The following is a 19,544-nucleotide window of genomic DNA, read 5'->3' as shown; positions in this document are numbered from 1 at the left end:
AATGAATTGTAAGCTCAATTTTTGGATACAGACTTCCTGCTATGGTCAAAGCTATTTGACTTGAGTGAATGGCTCACAACCATCTGTATAGCTACAGTGTAGTCATATACATAAAACTAAATAAATCTTTAAAAAAAAAAAAGAAAGAAATAATATAATGTACTTTCATTCTCTAGCCATTTACTTTACTATTTTATTAATGATTGTTTCTTTTGTTTATACCTTTCGCCAGAAATGTCAAACAGAAGCAGTTCAAATCTCACACAAAAGTGATTCCACAGTTGATGTGTCCTCCTCCTCAGTCTCCCTCAAGGAAGGTACCTTTGTCTGCAACCCAGAAGCTGAGTGCTGGCGCCTCTTCAGGCTTTACTTCTGGGGACTCTTCAGACTCTGCAGGGTCACCAGAAAGAGTGAGAAGACACAGACCCGAAGCACTCAGGAGTGGTTCTGTGCTGTTTGGTGAGGAATTGAATGTACTCATCTTTGAGCATCCTTGTGTGTAGACTGCTAAGTACTGTTGGGTTAGAAACAGCTTTGGCACTGAGGCCTGAACAGAATTAGCATTTGCTAAGATTTGTGTTTCACAGAGTATATTTGTATTTATTTTTGTTTGTTTTTGAGACAGAGTTTCTGTCTTTGGTTGTCCTAGAACTTGCTCTGTACATCAGGCTAGCCTTGAACTCAAAGATCCACCTGCGTCCCAAGTGCTGGGATTAAAGGCATGTGTACCACTGCCCAGCTACAAAGTAAATTTTAAATGACAAAATCCTGTAAAAGTACAGACAGTCATTTGAGAGCTGACACCTAGCAGTGCATGGGTACCTTTGGGCTGTTGCTGTTGTGATAACTATGAACAGATGCAGTCCTGTATAGTTTTGTGCAGTGAGGGGATCGTTCATCTGCATTGCGCTGTGTTTTTTGTTGAGAGTAAGTTATGTAATATATTCCGTTTAGCACTGTTAATGCTCTTGAGAAACAGATCCGTAGATTGGGAAGAAAGGGGCCTGTGGAAAAGGTCAAGCTGGTGCACTTTACATTACAGGATGTTATAGATGCAATTTGAGTCCCTAAGTATGTAGGAATAGGAGACTTGGGAGACCTGTCAGTTAAAGCTCTCTGCTCTAGTAACTCTAGCTTGTGTCTAACTAGCACACTTCACTTCTTGTTTGCTTGTTACACAGATACATCAGTGTTCAACTAGAACCTTTTTGTTTTTTTTTCTCATTTGTCCTAAGATGGCATATGAATATTAATTTCACAGTGTAAAACAACCTAACTTTTAAGAAGTCTTAGTGTAGTCTTTAAGCATTCAAGTACTGTGAAAGTCTCGTAAAATATCCAGTCTTGCTGGGCAGTGGTGGTGCACGCCTTTAATCCCAGCACTTGGGAGGCAGAGGCAGGTGGATTTCTGAGTTCGAGGCCAGCCTGGTCTACAGAGTGAGTTCCAGGACAGCCAGGGCTACACAGAGAAACCCTGTCTCGGAAAAACAAAACAAAACAAAACAAAAAATCCAGTCTTTTTCAAAGTTCAAAGTCTCTTTAAAATATCTGAACTCTCTTAACAGTGGGTTCCTGTTATATACCTTCATGTTCAGTCCAAAGCCAATCCAAAATTCCCAGTGTAAAAGGTTTTAGTGCTTTATGTCTGGGGCCCATTCATGATTCTCTGAACACCAAAGAAGCCTCTGCAATATGCAGAGCCTGTCTTCCTAGGCTCAGACTAGGTCCATTCATAGCTACTGCTTTTGGTGGTCTTCCCATGGCACTGTCTCTTAAACTATAGCTGGGCCACACCTTCACCAGTGGCCTCTCTTGAGCTCCCTTATCCTTCTGCCTCTGCCTCAGGTGTATTCCTTCGACACCACAACTTAGAGCAGCTTGTTGGAGGAAAAGGTGTGTTTGGTGTGGAGTACTCAGGTCATCCTCCATCACTGATGGAGGTTAGTTTAGGAACTAATGGAGGCACTGTGCTTACTGACTGGCCCCTCTTGACTCATGTCAGCCTGCTTTTTCAGGAGCCCCACATCAGTCATCAATTAAGAAAATTCCCCACAGACTTGTCCACAGGGCAGTCTAGTGGAAGGGAAACTTTTCTTAATTGAAGTTCCCTTTCCCAAATGTGTGTCAATTTGATAGGTAACCAGCTCTGTACCTGTTTGATGGTCATTCTACCCAGTATGGCAATGAAAACAATTACTTGTTGATTAAAGTGGTCCTTTTTTTCTCACTGTTTGCCACCCATCCCCTTTCCCCCCACCCATGTGATGAGTTTGCCATGGCTGTATTGTCAGGAAACTCTTGTAGATCTGAAACTACCTTCTGAGATTGAAGGACCCAAAAGGATTGTACCTACTAGCATGGAAACCTCTCTTGATGTCACAGAAAGAACAATAATTAGTGGGGCTAATTACATTTGAAATGGAGGTTTACTCATAAATGAGTATTTTATGAATCTAGCTCAGAATGTAGTGGCCATTTTTTGACTATACAAGCATGACTTAATTTGGAATACTGATTGTGTACTTTTTTAATACAAAGATTCTTATTTAAAGTCACCCTTTCTTCACAGCATAATTTGTAAACATTTAAAGCATTTTAAAAATCTGGTTTTAATTTTTTAAAGTTTTAGTGGGGCTGAAGAGATGGCTCAGAGGTTAAGAGCACTGACTTTTCTTCCAGGGGTCCTGAGTTCAGTCCCCATCTGCAATGAAATCTGGTGCCCTCTTCTGGTCTTTAGGCATACATGTTGACAGAATGTTGTATATGCATAGTAAATAAATAAATTTGTTTAGAGAAAATAAATTTTTGTGTTTTTATTTTCTCTGTATTCATGTGTACTCCATAGATGCCTGGTGCCCACAGAGGCCAGGCGAGGTCATCGGATCCCCTGGAACTGGAGTTACAGGCAGTTATGGGCAGCTGCCATGAGGGTAGTGGGGACTGAACCTGAGTCTTCTGCAAGAGCAACAAGTGCTCTCTTACTGATCCATCTCTCAAACACTAAGTATAAATTAAATTATCAGATATTTGGGTTATAAGACAATGTTTGCTTATGTGGGTACAGATAGGAGTCCATATATCTTTTTATTTTATTTTTTTAGGGAGTGAAATGGAAGATTTCTTAGCTACCTCTTCATCTTCTTCATCTTCAAATAGTTCAGAGGAAAGCAAAGCAACTTCTGGAGCTCGAGAGTGTTCCCTGCGCAGTGGCGGGTTGAGAAGCAGCAACCTTAGGGCGACCAGAACAAGAGCTGCTCGGAGGAAAGCTGGTCAGTGAGAGCGAGCCATCATTAACTAATCATTGTTGAGTGGTATAATAGAACTCATCTAGATGTAATTGTGTTTCCTAAGCTCAACATGTGCTAATCCTTATAGAAGCATTTGAAGACTTTGTAGGTCTGGTGTCACCTTTGGAAGATGAGGCAGGACAGACAGTAGGAAAGAGGCCACTGTGGCCTGCATGTATAGCATAGCATGACTGGGCTAAGAAAAGACTTCCTTAATCATATTACTTTATTTCCAGGTTCTGTTTCTTTAGAAAATGGATATGGCAGAAAAGCCACTCGGAAGAGAGTCTACTTAAGTGATTCTGATAACAATTCAGTGGAAACAGATGAAAATCTGAAAAATAAGGCTGGAAGCAGCCGGAAAGTTCTCCGGAAGTGTGCTGCTGTTGCTGCCAGCAAGATAAAGCTGATGAGTGATGCAGAAGATTCGAGCTCAGAGAGCCCCTGCTCTGGGCGGAAGCTGCCACATCGAAACGCGTCAGCTGTGGCCAGGAAAAAGTTGCTCCACAACTCTGATGATCAGAGCTTTAAGTCAGAGACTGAAGAACTGAAAGACCAGAACCAAGCGGTGTTGATGTCCAGTCCCCATGCTGTCCAGAACAGCATCAGTGACTCGGAGTCAGACAGTGACTTGCGAGTAGCCCGGAAGACCTGGAATGCTAATGGCTGCACATCCCACACTGCAGCAATATGCAAAACCAAATCTCGTCCAATAGAGTCTTCTGAGGAAGACTCCAGATGTCATGGATCAGATCATGGGCCCAGCAGCACTGCTGACCCTTCAACATCTGGGCAGAAACTTGGGGCAGATAACATCTTCGAGGAAGCTGACTCTGAACCAGAAAGCAGTGCATTATGCAAGAATACACATTTGTTTAAGAAAGCCAAGATCTTGAGCGATTCAGAAGATTGTGAGGAAAAGTGTGGAGAGAGGAGAGGTCCCGAAATGGAAGGAAGCCCAGTTTCTGAAGCCTTGAGGGAAACCATTCTTTCCCCCCAGTGTCTTTCACATCACGGATCTGAGACTGATATGGATTCTGACGGCAGTACAGTGAGAGAGAAATCACACAGCAGTGTGAATGGTAATTTCAGGATCTCCCTTGGTCACTAATTTATCCCTTCCTCCTCTTCCATAGGATAACACTGTTCCCTCCTGTAGACTTCATTTGACCAGCTGTTCTTTGTGGTTGAGCACTAGCCTTTGTTTGTCATTTCTGTTCTTGTACTTAGTGCCTTATCAGTGTTAGTCACTGAACAGTCAGTCTTGGCTTTGACTATTCCATGAAATCTTCTACTTTTAGAGTATTGGTAATGGGCATTTTATTAGAGATGAGCACTTGGGCACACCGTGGTAGTGCCTGGAACAATGTTCTTGAGCCTACCTGTTCACATTGTTTTTGGTGAGGATTGGGAGAGTCATTAGTGGGGGAAATCACTGCTAAGGACCAGCTTATTCCCTGCAATCTAATATTACCTCACTATGTTGGTAAGAAGTTTAAGTTTAAATTGTCTTTAAATGTTAAAACATTTATTACTTTAGAAATTCTTATATCAAATATTAAAAGAACACTCTTAATTTTTAGGTTCTGTACCACAAGAGAATGGACAAAGAAAGAAAGTTTCCCGGAAAAGGTTCTGTTCCAGTGACTCGGAAAGTAATCTTCAGGTAATCCAGAAGTCGCCTAAAGACAAAGCCAGCCCCTCGAGGATTACTCGAAGTGCTAGTGTGGCTGCTGATAAAATGAAGCTCACACACGATGCAGAAGATAGCAGCTTAGAAAGCATGTGCACTCGGAGCAAAAGGAGAAGGAGAAAGCCGGCTCGATTTGCTTGTACCACAGCAAAGACAGTGCTGAGTAGCGAGGAGAACCAAGCACATTATGAAGGGCCAGGTGAACAGCCTGCCTGCAGGAGCAAGTTCCCTGAGCCTGAACATCAAGGTAGTGCAGAAAATGCCAGTCAGGCTGCAAGTGCAGACTTTACTTCTGAAGGGGGTTCAAGTTTTGAGCAAACAAAAAGCATACAGAAGAGGCAGATTGTCGGTGTCTGCATAAGGCCACCTCCTAAAACCCAAAGCTCCTCTGCTGGGCCTTCTCAGGAAAATCCCAAAAGCCACACCCTGGATGGTGAGATTAGCTTGTCTTCTGAGTCAGTTTTGACCCAGAAAGCTACTGTAGAGAGTAACTTTGAAGAAGAACTGAACTATGGGTTAAGAAGGTGGAACGGCAGAAGGCTCAGGACGTATGGGAAATCCCCCGTCAGTAGGACAGCACAAGTTACTCCCAGCCTACAGGCATCAGCAGAGGTCGGGGTGAAGAGGAGGAGAATGCATGGTGAGGTAGATGGTGAGGACATGCCCCGACAAATGGGGAGTTCAGGATGCGCACCTGACACCAGTCCTAAGTCATCAGACTTGGAATCGGTGACTGACTCTGATGTTGACTGTACTGATAACACAAAAACCCAAAGGAAGAAGAAAAGGAAAGGGAAAGCAAGAGTGCTTAGCAAAGGTAAACCCTCCACATCTAATCAACCTAAAACTGCAAGACATCAAAGACAGAGTAAATGTCCTAGGTTAAATGTGGATGACAATGACTGGGAGGATTTAGACTATGCAAAAACTAAACGAGTTGTTCGGCGCTCAAAAATAAAAACGAGAAATCAGGGTAGGAGAACGGTGAGATACCACGATGGGGAAGATGATAGAAGCATAGAGGGCACAGTAGAGCTCACTGAGCGCACCTCACAACCTTGAGATCAGTGTGCCCAGTAGACTGACTGGAATGTACTGTGAAAGCTGGCTTACAATTCAGGGAATATATTTATATTTTTCTATGAAAAGTTGTGAATGTGACTAAATCATGACTGTTACTTTTATTTGCACTTGCTGGTTTTTGAAGCAGCATTCAGCACAGGTGCCAAAATATGTTTCATTTTGGGGGCAGATCTACTTTGACAGTATTGACTACACACAGCAAGATTTGGGAGACACGTTCAACACTAGACAACTGGGTTATCCAAACCAGTAAGCATTACTTTTGTGGTAGCAGTGTCACACAGTTATTTTCTGAATTTATCCAGAGGTGGTAGTTTCTAAACCCCTGCCATGTAGTAGGAGAAAAATCCACGTGACCTATGTTTACAGAATCTTGATAAATATTATGTGCATACTGATATAAGAATCATGGCAAGGCACCTACCACTTTTTTTTTTTTTATAAATCTTTTCCCTGGAGACTTGAGTAGAACACATTATACCTTATATATCTGGTCATTTTTATTGACATGGCTTCTACTTCCCCCCCACCCCCCAAATTCTTGTCCTTTTTTCTTTTAAGCCAAACCTGATGACTTTCATTTTTATAAACTTGAATTTATAAAGTGCTTATAAATTATTTTACATGTTTGGAGTGCATATTTTAAAGGTCTAATTTGAGAACATAGTCATAGTATTTTCTTTTAGATTGTTTACTGACAAACTGTTGGTTGTCCAAGATCTACCTTCCATTAGGATTCACCAGATTCTTGATCTTTCATAATCTTAACTCTGAAGTAGAGAAGTTTGTGTGCCTTAGATTTAGGGGAAGTGTTCTTTAATAAGAGTGCATAGAGCTAATGTTATTTCAGTTCTGTGTAGATTTCCCTTTGTCAAATTGTGGAGTTGAGAGTGCAGTTATAAGTCCTATTTGTGTAGGAAAACAGCTTTTGTTGCCCAGTGCACCCTAAGTAAGCATCCTTTGCTTGGGACAACTGAATGAATCTTTGTTATAGTGACCTCTAGTGGAAGAAACAGTGATTCTGAAATCCATTTGAAGAGCAGCATCACATCATCCCAAATACCACAGAACACTTATTTTTTTAGCCAGGGTCTTTTCTTTAGTGGATTGATTATTTTTGGTCTACTGGTGTAGCTCTTCCAGAGTTTCTCCTTGAAAAGCTTCCCGTGAGTGAAAGGGATGTTGTAGTGTGCACACTCTTGAGTGCTTTTTGACTTAGTTGTGCTTGGTTTCATACACAAGCCACTCTTCTCTCCCATTTTCCTGAGGTGGCTGGGATAAAGATAAAGAAAAGCATGTGCTGCTCTCCAGTGTCCACTTTGTTTTCATGTCTCTTGGATTTCATTTGACATGGTAGGCAGTATTCTTTCTGGTCTCATGCAAGAGATAAGATGGATTTGGACATTTCTAGCTGTGGTTGGTAGGTGCCTCTGTTTCTCTTGGATAGAGAACTCTCTGCCAAGCTGCTTTCTGTAGAGCTCTTACTAGACAGATGTAAGGGACACAGACTGGGTCAGCTGTCTTTGACTGTTGACTGAAAATGCATTTGATTCCCATTATGTCCCTCAGGATTATAACTCCATGTTTATCATTATCTGCAAAACGACGCCCAAAATTCACAAGTATATAAGACATACACTCTTTTACAAAGTTTGGGTTTTATACAGGGAGCTGTTCTCATTTTGGGACGTGTTAACTGGTTATTGATTGTCTAGTCAAACACTCCTTTCTAAGCCTTTGGTCCAGTTGTGTAGAAGCATGATTTGGTTTCATCAGGTTAGGGTCCATCAGAGAGCAGAGGTGGACCTGGTGACCTTGTGTGATTGAGAGCAGCTCTTAGCTGGGGAAGTCAGGATGTGGGCTTGTGAGGAAGTGTGTGGGGTTTGCTCTCCTTCTTACTTTTGGTTATGGTGCTATTTCTAACATTAACTTTGACTATGTGACACACTCCTGAGTACCATTAAGATGATTAACAATAGTTAAAATGTTTACATTGAGCACTAGCTGTTTGAAATGCGCAGGGATTTAATGCACAGATGTACTTTAATGTTTAGGATCAGTCTGTCTTTTTGAGAAAGTTATAAGGTGAATGTGAACTGGTCCAGAAATAAGTGCTCTAGCTTCTCTTGCACTTGAAGTAGTTAGGGTTGTATGTGTAAAAGGAGCCATTTCTCACTCTAGTTTTGTATGTCCAAAGTCCTGTGATTTTATTCATTCATAATTTTTAAAAGAAGTTTGAAGTATTTAGGTTTGATTTTTTTTTTTTACTTCCTTTGAAAGATTACTATTACCAAGTATATTAAGAAAAAAAAAGATTTAAAAGGATTTCCCACCTATATCTTATTTTAAAAGGTATACTAACAATGTGTAGTAATTTATGAATAAAAAGAAAATGTATCCCATTTGCAGGTAATTCCTAGGGTGGTCATTGTTTTTTGTTTTTTGTTTTAAAATGGAAAACCTCTGATCAAATAATGTCCAAAGTTAGTATGATCTTGGGAATTGTGATACAGGTCTCCTAGAGAAGTTGGTTTTGAGTAAGACATATTTCTAAAAAGCACTTCAAGACCTGGAATAACAGCACATCAGGTTTATAAATAGGTCCATTCAACACCACCAGAGGGTTACATTACAGACAAGTCCATACAGTACTACTAGAGAGCTACACTGCCCCACAGTCACGTGTCACTACACCTTTGCCCTCATTTGTGGCTTTTGGGGTAAGGATGGGTTCACACCAGTCTCAGTTTCTGTGGTGGTCTTTTTCTTAAATCGCTGTACTGTACAATACAAAAATTGACCTGGATTTTACTCTCAAGTCATTACAGGTTGAATGTGATTATGTCAACTGAAAAAAGACATGGGAGGTTTGTAACGGAATAGAATGCAGACCATTAAAGATGCACGAGATGCTTGCTTTTCTTTTCCCTCCAGTGTCCTGATTCTGCCAGGAACAAACTCACAGGCTCGAGATAGGCTTTGCTTTGTCCTCTAATGGTTGAAGTCACCAGCTCAGTTCTTTGATCAAGTCAGCATGTTTCAGATATCTCGGAGTTATTCCAAGTCCGTGGGGTTTTCTCACAGTGTAGAAAGCACTGGTAATTCCTCTAGTGTGCTGAAGTGTAAAGGAGCTTGTAGAGCCTTCCTCCTACTAGTGACCACTGAAGTTTAGACCCTCAGCTTTGGCTGTGGAGAGCAGGGAGTAAAAAAAGCAGAAACCCTAATCAGCACCATAGGTTTACATCTGTGTCTGCCTAGTGTTCTGTAATGTGCTGACCAAGCCAACTCTGCTAGAGCAAGGCGGAAATGAAGCAGTGTGGACTCTTAACTAGGTTAATTGTGAGTTCCACATGCAACTCATGTTGTCACTAAGGGAGGACTGAGAGTCAAGGGTATAATGCTGGAGCTGTGTTGTGTGTTCCTAAAATTCTGGGAATTTTAAAACAGTCTCTTGTTTAATCTGCAAAGCTTGTGTCTAATATCACATTGATTGGAAAATTGCCTCCTTACCTGGTGTCGTCTTGATCAAGGCTTCACTTCATGACTTTGTTGGTCAGAGCCTCAAAGTCTGGCTCCTACAGACTCACTGCCTCTCTTATTGACGTGTGTGAATGAGTGTGGCAAAACTCCACAGGTTCTGCTGAAGTATATTATAGGTAGGCTTGCCTCACTCCTGAGTAGATGTTAAAGACTAGGGTTCTTGTTTGTTTGTTTGTTTTGTTTTGTTTTTGTTTTGTTTTGGTTTGGTTTGGTTTTTGGTTTTTCAAGACAGGGTTTCTCTGTGTAGCACTGGCTGTCCTGGAACTCACTCTGTAGACCAGGCTGGCCTCGAACTCAGAAATTCTCCTGTCTCTGCCTCCCAAGTGCTGGGAATTAAATGCATGAGCCACCACTGCCCAGCAGGTTTTTTTGTTTTTTTGTTTTTTTTGTTTTTTTATGCTTTTGACCTTTATTAGTATTTTAAAATTTGACTTTATTTTATGTATATGTGTGTTTCCCCACATGTATGTCTCCACTGTGTGTGTGCACTGCCCACAGAGGCCAGAAGAGTGGTAGGTATCTGGTCCCTTGGAACTGGGGTTTATTACAGATGGTCGTGTGAGTACTGGGAACTGAATTTAAGTCCTCTGGAAGAGCAACCAGTGCTCTTAATTGCCGAGCCATTTCTGAGACACAGTCTTCAAGAGTGTATGTAGCCTTGGCTGGCCTGGAACTCACAGAAATCTCTTTACCTTTGCCTCCTCAGTTCTGGGTTAAAGACTGAGCTACCACAGCAGTTTAGTAAAGCCTTTGAATTGGCCAAGAGTCAACCTTAACTTCCTAATTGTTAACAGGATCAGTTCCAGACTGCATGGTCTGTGGCAACCAACACGGTTAGTTATGGACTTCGTGGACTGTGGCGGCCCACCTCCATCCTTCAGTCACACAGGGAGTTTAGACACTCCTCCATTTTCATTAGTGTTTCAAAGCTGAAAGGACTTTTACATTTTTTTTAAAAAAAGATTTATGCATGTGAGTACACTTTTGCTGTCTTCAGTCACACCAGAAGGCATCAGATCTCATTACAGATTATTGTGAGCCACTGTGTGGTTGCTGGGAATTGAACTCAGGACCTCTGGAAGAGCTGCCATCAGTGAGTGCTCTTAACCACTAAGCTGTCTCTTTAGTTCCTAAGTATAAATTGATCCTTGGATTTTGTGCCGTTGTTCATTTGTGCTATGCAGTACTCAGTATAGGGGCCTATTAGATGATCCAAGTCCCAGTGGGCAGATTTTTAATGTTTTCTCCTACATATTTAAAACAAACTACATACATGGGATGCACCTCCGGGCCTGCCTTGTTCATGGGAGGCCAAAGTGGCTGCCATGCTTCCAGAAGCTAAAATATCTTTAAATACTCACAATGCTTCCTTTGCAGCTCACCCAGATCTCATAGCAGTGGCTCTCCTCCAGACAGCTGTGGCCAGCAGCCTTGCTAGTGTGAGACTGGGAGTTGAACTGCCTGGGAAGCCTGTGCTTGAAACAGCCCGCTTTTCAGGGGAGTAAAAGCCCTTGATTTCTGATCTTGATCCTGCTCACAGTGACAGTGCTGGGGAAATAACTGCTACCAACTCATAACGACGACGTCACCAGTTGCCTATTTTCAAAGAATGAGGCACAGCTGTACAATGAGCTACCTTAGATGTAGTCAGCATGAAAAGCCAAGTTGTGTTGGTCACTAGACAGCCACTGAGCTGTCACACTTGTTACAGACCATCATTTGTCCTGGTGCAGAAGGTACCCCCTTACACTGTTGCAGGACAGGAAGTGGGAGCCTAATCACAGGACACTACATACCATTAAATAGAGAAACGGCAACTCACGGGATGCTTCTGCAAAGTCCTGCTGTGGACGGGTGAAAAGAGCACTGTTCCAGGAGTTGGGAGTTCTGTGGCTCAGTTTCATTGCTAGTGAAGGTGCAGATGAGAGTACTCCGTACTTGTAGCAGCTTGATTAAAGACTTGTTGGAGAGACACATTTACAGCTGAAGGGGACCCACTTGATTCACTGTCCACCACTCACAGCCATCAGTAATACCAGTAATACACACAGGAATAGGATAACTTCCATTTTGGGTTGGACATCATCTTATTTGTCAGGTTTTGTTTTAAATACTTCAATTATAATAATAATTTAACATTTTCAAATGCTTCCATACTTAATGACTTACTTTAGACTTGGGGAGACATCTGAGTTCTCCTGGAATATGAATAATCCTTGGAAAGTGGGGAGTAATGTTTTAAGGAAAACAGTCCTGCCTATATCAGTGTTTGTCCTTACCTCAGGCCATTCTAGAACGCAGATATAGAACTGCTATAAATGTGAACTTGAAAGTGCTGAGGGAAAACAGTTCAGGAGACAGCAATGTCTCAAGGTCCTCTGAGCTGGCCCTGAATGTGACTGACCTTACATTAGTCCGTTGTTGCTAGGGCACCAATGGAGAGACTGCTTGACAAGTTTTTGTTTTGTGTTTACAATGTGTGTGTGCACATGCTATGATGTTGCGGCCAGAGGATGGCTTCATGGAGCAGGTTCTCCACTCCGTATTTGCACAGGTTGCCTGGGTTGCTCCAGGCTTCTGCAGCAAGCTTCTCCCCATGAAGCCAGCAATCTTGCCAGCCCTGTTTCCCTCCCTAGTGCTCTCAGCAGTGTGGTTAGCGCTGACTCCCCATGCAGCGTCTGGCCTCCCTCATGGTTTCTGTGGAATTCCCATTTGTCTGTCTTTGAACTTGAGATTTTCATCACCTGGAGTTCCTGTAAATGGAATTCTGGACTTTTCCCTACTTAGGGGATAAGTTAATTGAAGTTCAAATCTACTTTACAGGGTACTTAAAAAAAAGTTTTTCTTTTCTGCAGTTTAGCTTTTCCCCTTTCTTGATTGGAAATAAACATTAAAATGTCTTTTAAGAGTTTGTCTTGCTGGGCGTGGTGGCATGCGCCTTTAATCCCAGCGCTTGGGAGGCAGAGGCAGGCGGATTTCTGAGTTTGAGTCCAGTCTGGTCTACAGAGTTCCAGGACGGCCAAGGCTACACAGAGAAACCCTGTCTTGGGAAAAAAAAAAGTTTATCTTTACCAGGTTGATAAACTGTCAACACAGGTTCTTCCATCACATCTGAAATAACTACTAATACAATTCATCATTTTCTTGGGAAGAGATTTTTAGTTGTGATGGGGTTTTATCTTAATATATATTACTGGGCCTGAACCAAACTGCCTTAGTTTTTCTTAGTATGCAGTGCATGGATGTAGTTATTTGGCTGATACTAGTAGAATTCTTTAAGAGAGTACCTGTTTCCCTTCATTTTGCTATATTTTAAAAGTGCACTTCTATAGCATATTTATATCCTAGCATTTGCCCAAAATGGATTTAATGTTCACTTTGCATTTGGTACAGATGGAGACCCTAGCTTACAACTTTTCAACTTTTAAGAACGTTCTCTAAAGGTAAAACACCAAGGCACTTTGTTCCTGTGGAGCCCAATGAAAGGGCATGCTCCTGGAGTCATGTCACACCAGTCGAGTAAAAACACTAGAAGTTACATAACCCTAACCCTTTGAGGGAATAGTCTCCTATTTGGAAGAGCTTGTAGAAGTCAGATTGAGCTTTCAGGTGGCTCTGGAAGATCAGCCATTGCTACCTTTTTTCTGAGCCTGTTTCTCTGTGCATCTCTATCCTATAACTAACTATAGACCAGGGTGGCCTAGAACTAAGATATGCCTGCCTCCTTCCAAGTGGGAATGCTGGGATTAAAGGTTATGTGCCACCATACCTGGTGCAGAACTACATTTATTTATAGTCAGGTGACATGGACAAGCTTGCTTGATCGTAGCTGACCAAAAGGCTGCCTTTTTCTGGGGCTCAGTAAGAAAGACAAAAATTGCCAAGCCCTCCAGATGCCTATGTGTTACTTTACTGTTCTACAGATGTGGCTATGTGTATTGATGTGGCTATCCCATTCATGTTGGACTTTTCATGAGTGTAAGACTAATTTTTAAGAAATCCCCAAACTCCAGCTGGTAGCAGATACATCAAAGAAGTGTTGCAGCACTTGAAACTTGTGTCTTTGACTTTGAGACTTCTGCAGAAATACAAGAGTTGAGCTTTCATGTCTGGCAGACAGCTCTCCAGCCATCCTTGACCACTGCTGAGGTCTGTGACAGGGATCTGGCTGCCTCTTCCATGACCTTTTTGCCCAGCTCAGATTCTGACAACCCCCTTCACAATATTTAGCTCTCCAAAAATTTACTTCCTTAAAGGAACCAACCCTTCCTTGAGCCCACAATGCAAGTCCCAGTGCTTGTGAATTGCTAAGACAACCATACACAGGTGGGCAGAAGGACTCTGAATCTGCCATGAGCTAATCCACAAATTTGAGGTTCAGGCTTCCCAGCGTGTAAAGTGATTTTAATACTGGAGAGAAGATTAAGGCCATGCTAAACTTTGTCGAGTCAAGAGTTTCCTTTTGTACCAACTCTGCAATTTAAGTACTTGACTAAAGGAAATGCTGGTCTCTTGGGGTCTATTGTCTGGAAGTCCTAGGGTGCTGGGAAGTTACTTGAGAGTGCTACTAAATATTTCAAAATAGTTTGAAGGAGGATTAGAAATGAAGCTCAGAAATGGGAACACGTGGTTCTCTTCACTCCTCTCCTTTTCTCTCTTTGATTTCCTAGACAGGTTTCTCTGTAGCCCTGGCTGTCCTGAAACTCACTCTTTAGAGTAAGCTAGTCTCAAACTCAGGTCTGCCTACCTCTGCCTCTCCAGTACTAGAACTAAAGATTTGTGCCACCACCACCACCACCACCAGGCTGTTGATCTCTTTTAAATCTAAACATTTAAAAGTACTTTTAGGTGAGGAGCTTTATGAGGCTGAAGGTTTTCACCTCATTCTTTTGAGCCGTTACTTAGAAATGACAGTGGTTGGTCCATATAGGGAAGCAAATGGACGCCATAAGCCTGTCAAACCAACTTTTTAATTGTTCATATAATTAAGACTGGCTCAGGGCTGTTGTTGAGGAATGTATATAGTACAGTCTTGTGACAGGATTTCTGTATTTACATGAATTTCCACTCATTTTTCAGAATCTGTTCATAAAGACAGAGAACCCCATACAAAAATGAGACCATGTATGCTTAATGAGAAGGATGCAGTGCAGATGCATAGTGACACCCCGAAAGCAAAAACGGTGCCTGAGAAAGTCCCCCGCAGATGTGCTACCGTTGCTGCAAATAAAATAAAGACGATGTGTAATCTAAAAGAAGTGGTCTCAGGACCAGAGAAGGTCGGCATTAGGACGAACAGCAGAAAACTGCCCTATCGACAAGCCTCTGCTGCAGCTAAGAAAAAGTTACTGAGTGTTTATAAAGAGGAGGATGCACCCATACATACAGAGAACGAAAAGGAGCTAGGTCTTAGGTGGTTCAGATCCTGGAAAGAGAAAGCCCAGCCATGACTCTGAGGTAGAAAGTGTCAGCATCTCCAGTGCCTGCTCTGAAGTCCACTTAAGCCATCCCAGGACCTTTTGAACAATTTTGTGAAAGCCATTACTCTGGGTCAAAGTGGGATGATGGCTTCCAGTTAGCTCTATACAGCACAGCATGGGGTTTTCCAAGAAGGTAGGAGATGTGGATTGTGTAGTCAGGTGAGAAAGCAGAGGGCCCACTTAATGTAAAGCAAAGGCTTGATGCAGCTTGGTCCTCTAGAGAAACAGAAGCGTATGGGGAAACAATGCTTATTTCAATGGTTTCAATAAGTCTGAAAGCTAGGCCATTTCCAAAGGAGGGAGTAGTAAGCCCATATGACTGCTGAATTTTAACTGGATCTAATTCATGTAGTGCACATCCCTGGGGGCTAAACAGGAAAAGAACTGGGGGAGTCAATCCTGGGGTGTTGCTGACTTCTGAAGAGGAGTGTGGAAAAGACTGTCTTACTGTCTTATTTATAACATTGGAATTCATACTGAATGATAGCCACCTGGTGTGAGTAATTCAGGGAATGTATCTTTCTAAGAAAGCTCTCAATGTGACTATTACACTTTTTACTACTTCTATGTACAGCAAAGATGTAAAGGCCAGACTTGTAGTCAAAAATTAGAACAAGATCCACTCATCTCTTAAGGTGATGCAGTTAGATCCTATTTCTTATGTTTCTCTACTGCTCCTTAAAAGTTAGAATGTGAACACTGCAGGTTCATTTCAATCTCACCAACAAGCCAAGTGTCAGGAATCTGGCCTCTGGTCATTGTGCTACAAATGCTTTGCCTACAGAGGGTGGACTTTAGTTTGGTCTTCATGGCTATTTGTTGACATTAAAGGTCACCAAATGTGACTAGTGAATGTATTGTCAAGTCTTTTTATCATGTTACTGGAGTAACTTGTCTTCAACAGTTTGTTTTTCCAATTAAAAATAGCTGTGACTATTAGGCATAATTTGCATGTGTAAATCAAAAAAAAAATGGAACATAGGGGTGTGTACTTTTTCATTACCCGTAATGCACATTTTCCAGTTACATGTATGGCCAAAGTGTCCAGATTACTTGAGAAACTTGTTTGTGATTGCATGCCTGCTTAAAACATACAAAAACACAACTCAGAATATTCTAACATAGTGTGTCTTTTTGTAATTCACTCTGAAATCTTAAGCATCTTGCTACAAGCACAGGAAGAATTACCTTCCTCTTTGTTGCATGTGTTTGAATTTTTTTTAGTTTTAATGAAAAATTTAAATGTCCAATCCCAAATGTTATAGAATTACTTATTGGGCAGTTACATCCTCAAGAAATGCCACGAAATGAAAATCTTATTAGTCTTATGAAGACGTGAATTTTGGCAGTGTGAATTGAAGGTTTGAATTTACAGTTTGCTGTGTGGTAGGACTTATCTCTGTCACCATCCAATCCTGTCTAGCCTTTCTTAATGGAATCTCTTTCTGGCCTTTAATTGGAACATATTTTTATTTACCCTTGAAAGTGTTTGGTCTCTTTATTGTGACTGAATGGAGTACATTCTCATAATGGAGTAACAATCTCGTAAAATCTCTCCTGGAAATGTGTGCAGAATCTAAAGCTGGGCCAATGAGCCACCACTCATTGTCCATATGGTGTACAATCATGTTTCAGATTTCTGTTAGCACTATTTTCATGTGTGATTGAGAAATCAAATCGAGTATCTTTATCGGCAAAATATCAGCTTAACAAATATCCAGAGAGAACACTTGTTCTTCAGCTCACTTATATCTACTAATCCTGGAGTCTTAAGTCTTAAGACACCATAGTGATAGTCTTGTGTATGCTATAGCTACACATAAAGTGTCCTATTTGGTATTAATCTGCTTTTACTAATCAGTGAATTTTTTTTAAGTATGTATGTTAAAATTGATAGGATTTTTCTCCCAGTAGACTTTAAGTATCGATTTTCAACATCGTGAGAGATTTAAAACAACTTCCCGAGAGTATTGAATTTTAAAGGTCCTTCTGATCCCCAAATATTACTTTAGTTACATTTTACCCAAAGGCTGGGCAATGCAGGCCCTATTTTCTCAAAAGTAAATCTAGAATGTGTTTTTATTTCTCACTGAGGTACCAGTTTCCTTTTTCCTCGTGGTTGTTTGCTTTTCCCTTGTGGGAGTAGTATTCCGTGGAGCTTTTTGTCTCCCAGCACACAAACCAGAAACACACATTCTTCCTGTCATTAAAGTAGAAAACATTGTATATGAGTTACACAACATGGCCAGCTTTTAAAAAGCCTAGCCTTGCAGCCTCATTCACGTTCTCTGGATCCGCTTGCAGTCATCAGCCCTGGAACTGTCTGTGCTTCACCCGCAGCTCTGGGTTTCCTCCACGGGTGGGTCCTTGCAGAAGGGCCGCGGGGTGTGTGGCGCGGGCGCTGTGTGCTCGCTTCAGCAGGGTGACGGAAGCGCGCCGCGGGACAGTTCTCGCGGCGGACCGGAAGCTCTGAGGCCTTTACCGGGGCCGAGGGCGTGGCCTTGCTTAGAGGCGGGGTGTGGGCGTGGTTTGAAGGGGCGTGAGTGGAGGCCGGCGCGCAGGCGCCGTCTGGTCGCGCGAGGCTTTAGTAACATGGCGGCCACGTTCTTTGGCGAGGTGGTGAAGGCGCCATGCCGAGCTGGGACTGAGGACGAAGAAGAGGAGGAGGAGCAGAGCAGGCGGGACACGCCGGAGGACCGGGAGGTCCGGCGGCAGCTGGCGCGGAAGAGGTCAGGCTCCGGGAAGGCCGCGAGCGTCAGGCGGTGTCGGCCTGCCGAGTGCCCCGCGTTCACGCTGGGACACAGACAGCCCAGTGATGCTTGCCCTCCAGTCTTACACCTTAGGTTACGCCGCGTGTCGGCCGTAATTTTTTCACAACTACTCTCAAACACACAGAAATGAGGTCACGCAAGCCCCTTGGCCAGGGTTTTACCACATCCATTTTCTCTCCCCTACGAATTTCCAATTTGTACTCCCCACACGTCTTCCTAAGGACGCGACTGTCCCATGCTTATTCATTTATTTTGTAATGCTGAGCCAGAGGTTGGAGTTGGGTGTCCTGTGGCGGTTTCCACCTTTTTGAGAAGTCCCTGTCTGAACCCAGATCTCCCTTTTCTGCTTCATCGGCTGGTCCCCGGGGAATAGGGAATCTCCTATTCTCCCAGTACCTCCACTCTGAGCTTTTAGGCGGGTACTTGGATCAGTACTTGGATAGTGATGCATACCTGCCCCAGGTATGCAAATAAGTTTTTAGTATCATACCAGTCCACAGTCAAATTAACCTAGGTTTTAAAAATATACTTTGTGTTGATTTGTGTCAACTACAGACACTTTTGGCAGCTCGTTTCGTTTACAACAGCTCCCTCTCACTTTCCACACTCTTCCCAAGAGCTCTGATTTGTCTGATGGTCAGTTTTCGCTTATTTTTGCCACAACTAAATGCTTAAACGTTTGCATGGATGTGTTTGAGATGCTTTTCGTGCCTTTTTACATTGTCTGGCTCCTGGGTGCTGGCATTGCATGTGTGTCAGGTCAGTATGAAGTTTGTTAGTAGTTTTACACATTGAGTCTGTCTGAGTAGCCATTGCATAAGCCTACAGTATTTCATAAAGAGAAAGTGTAATTTTATCCGTTCTCTAGGCCACCAAGGACACCGATTCTTTTATCTAACAACATCTATCCATCCACCTATCCACTCATCTCTGTCTTCTATCACCTCTACCCATTTATCCATCCACGTATATATGTAATATAGCACCTGTCTACTCTCTCTATATATCTATAAGTAACATGTCTATCTACCATCGGTCTCATCTGTCTTCCATTTATTTATACATCCAGCTCTATATAGCATCTCTCTATCACTTTTCTCTTAATCTCTTAATCTGACTGTCATTCTGTCCATCACTGTCTCTTACTATGTGATGGTAGTTACAGTGACATTTGTTCACTTTTGTCTCTTGCTGTTAGGGAAGTGCGGCTTCTCCGAAGACAGACAGAAACATCTCTGGAGGCTGTACTCCTAGAGACACACCCTTGCTCCAAGTTTATAATTGCAGTAGGAAGTAATGCAGCAGGTAAGTGCCGGTGCCAGGAGTGGACGTCCCGCTGGAAGAATGCACTAGGAGGTCCTGCTACATGCATCTCATGTATTTTAAAAAGATCACAACAGGTCCTGGGCATGTGGCTCAGGTGGTAGAGTGCTTGCCTATCAAGCACATGGCCTTGGGTTTGAATCCCAGTACCATATGAACTGGGCACGGTACAATCTGCGCACTCAGCAGGTGGAAGATGGCAGAAGGGAGCATGAAGAGGTTCCAAGGCCAAACTGGGCTCCATGAAGCCTTAAAAAGCCACAGTAATTTTTATTTTTATTTTGTTTTTTACAATGAGTGATTTTTTTCATATATTTCCTGTTTTTCTTTTTTTTTTCTTAGATACTTTCTTTATTTACATGTCATA

At 42.3% G+C, this 19,544-nt stretch overlaps 2 protein-coding genes across 6 annotated transcripts in view; both read left to right on the top strand.

Moving 5' to 3' along the window:
* The window catches only part of Brwd1 (bromodomain and WD repeat domain containing 1), a 103,446-nt gene extending 86,884 nt beyond the window's left edge, over positions 1–16,562 (top strand). For all 4 annotated transcript variants that reach the window (XM_031364521.1, XM_031364519.1, XM_031364518.1 and 1 more), the window contains 5 exons: positions 233–459; positions 3,102–3,269; positions 3,524–4,369; positions 4,871–5,797; positions 14,683–16,562. In XM_031364521.1, coding sequence (XP_031220381.1) covers positions 233–459; positions 3,102–3,269; positions 3,524–4,369; positions 4,871–5,797; positions 14,683–15,053 — 2,539 coding nt within the window. In that variant the 3' untranslated portion in view covers positions 15,054–16,562. The remainder of the gene's footprint in view (positions 1–232; positions 460–3,101; positions 3,270–3,523; positions 4,370–4,870; positions 5,798–14,682) is intronic.
* A 1,014-nt stretch (positions 16,563–17,576) lies between these two features.
* Positions 17,577–19,544, top strand: part of Psmg1 (proteasome assembly chaperone 1) — a 12,707-nt gene continuing 10,739 nt past the window's right edge. Inside the window, exons 1-2 of one of the 2 annotated variants that reach the window (XM_031364524.1) lie at positions 17,577–17,812; positions 19,053–19,159. In XM_031364524.1, coding sequence (XP_031220384.1) covers positions 17,676–17,812; positions 19,053–19,159 — 244 coding nt within the window. In that variant the 5' untranslated portion in view covers positions 17,577–17,675. The remainder of the gene's footprint in view (positions 17,813–19,052; positions 19,160–19,544) is intronic. The other variant, XM_031364523.1, reaches the window with a different exon arrangement.

This window comes from Mastomys coucha, unplaced genomic scaffold (genome assembly GCF_008632895.1).
Source record: "Mastomys coucha isolate ucsf_1 unplaced genomic scaffold, UCSF_Mcou_1 pScaffold12, whole genome shotgun sequence".
Classification (NCBI taxonomy): Eukaryota; Metazoa; Chordata; class Mammalia; order Rodentia; family Muridae; genus Mastomys; species Mastomys coucha.
This window is presented reverse-complemented; position numbering and strand designations above follow the sequence as displayed.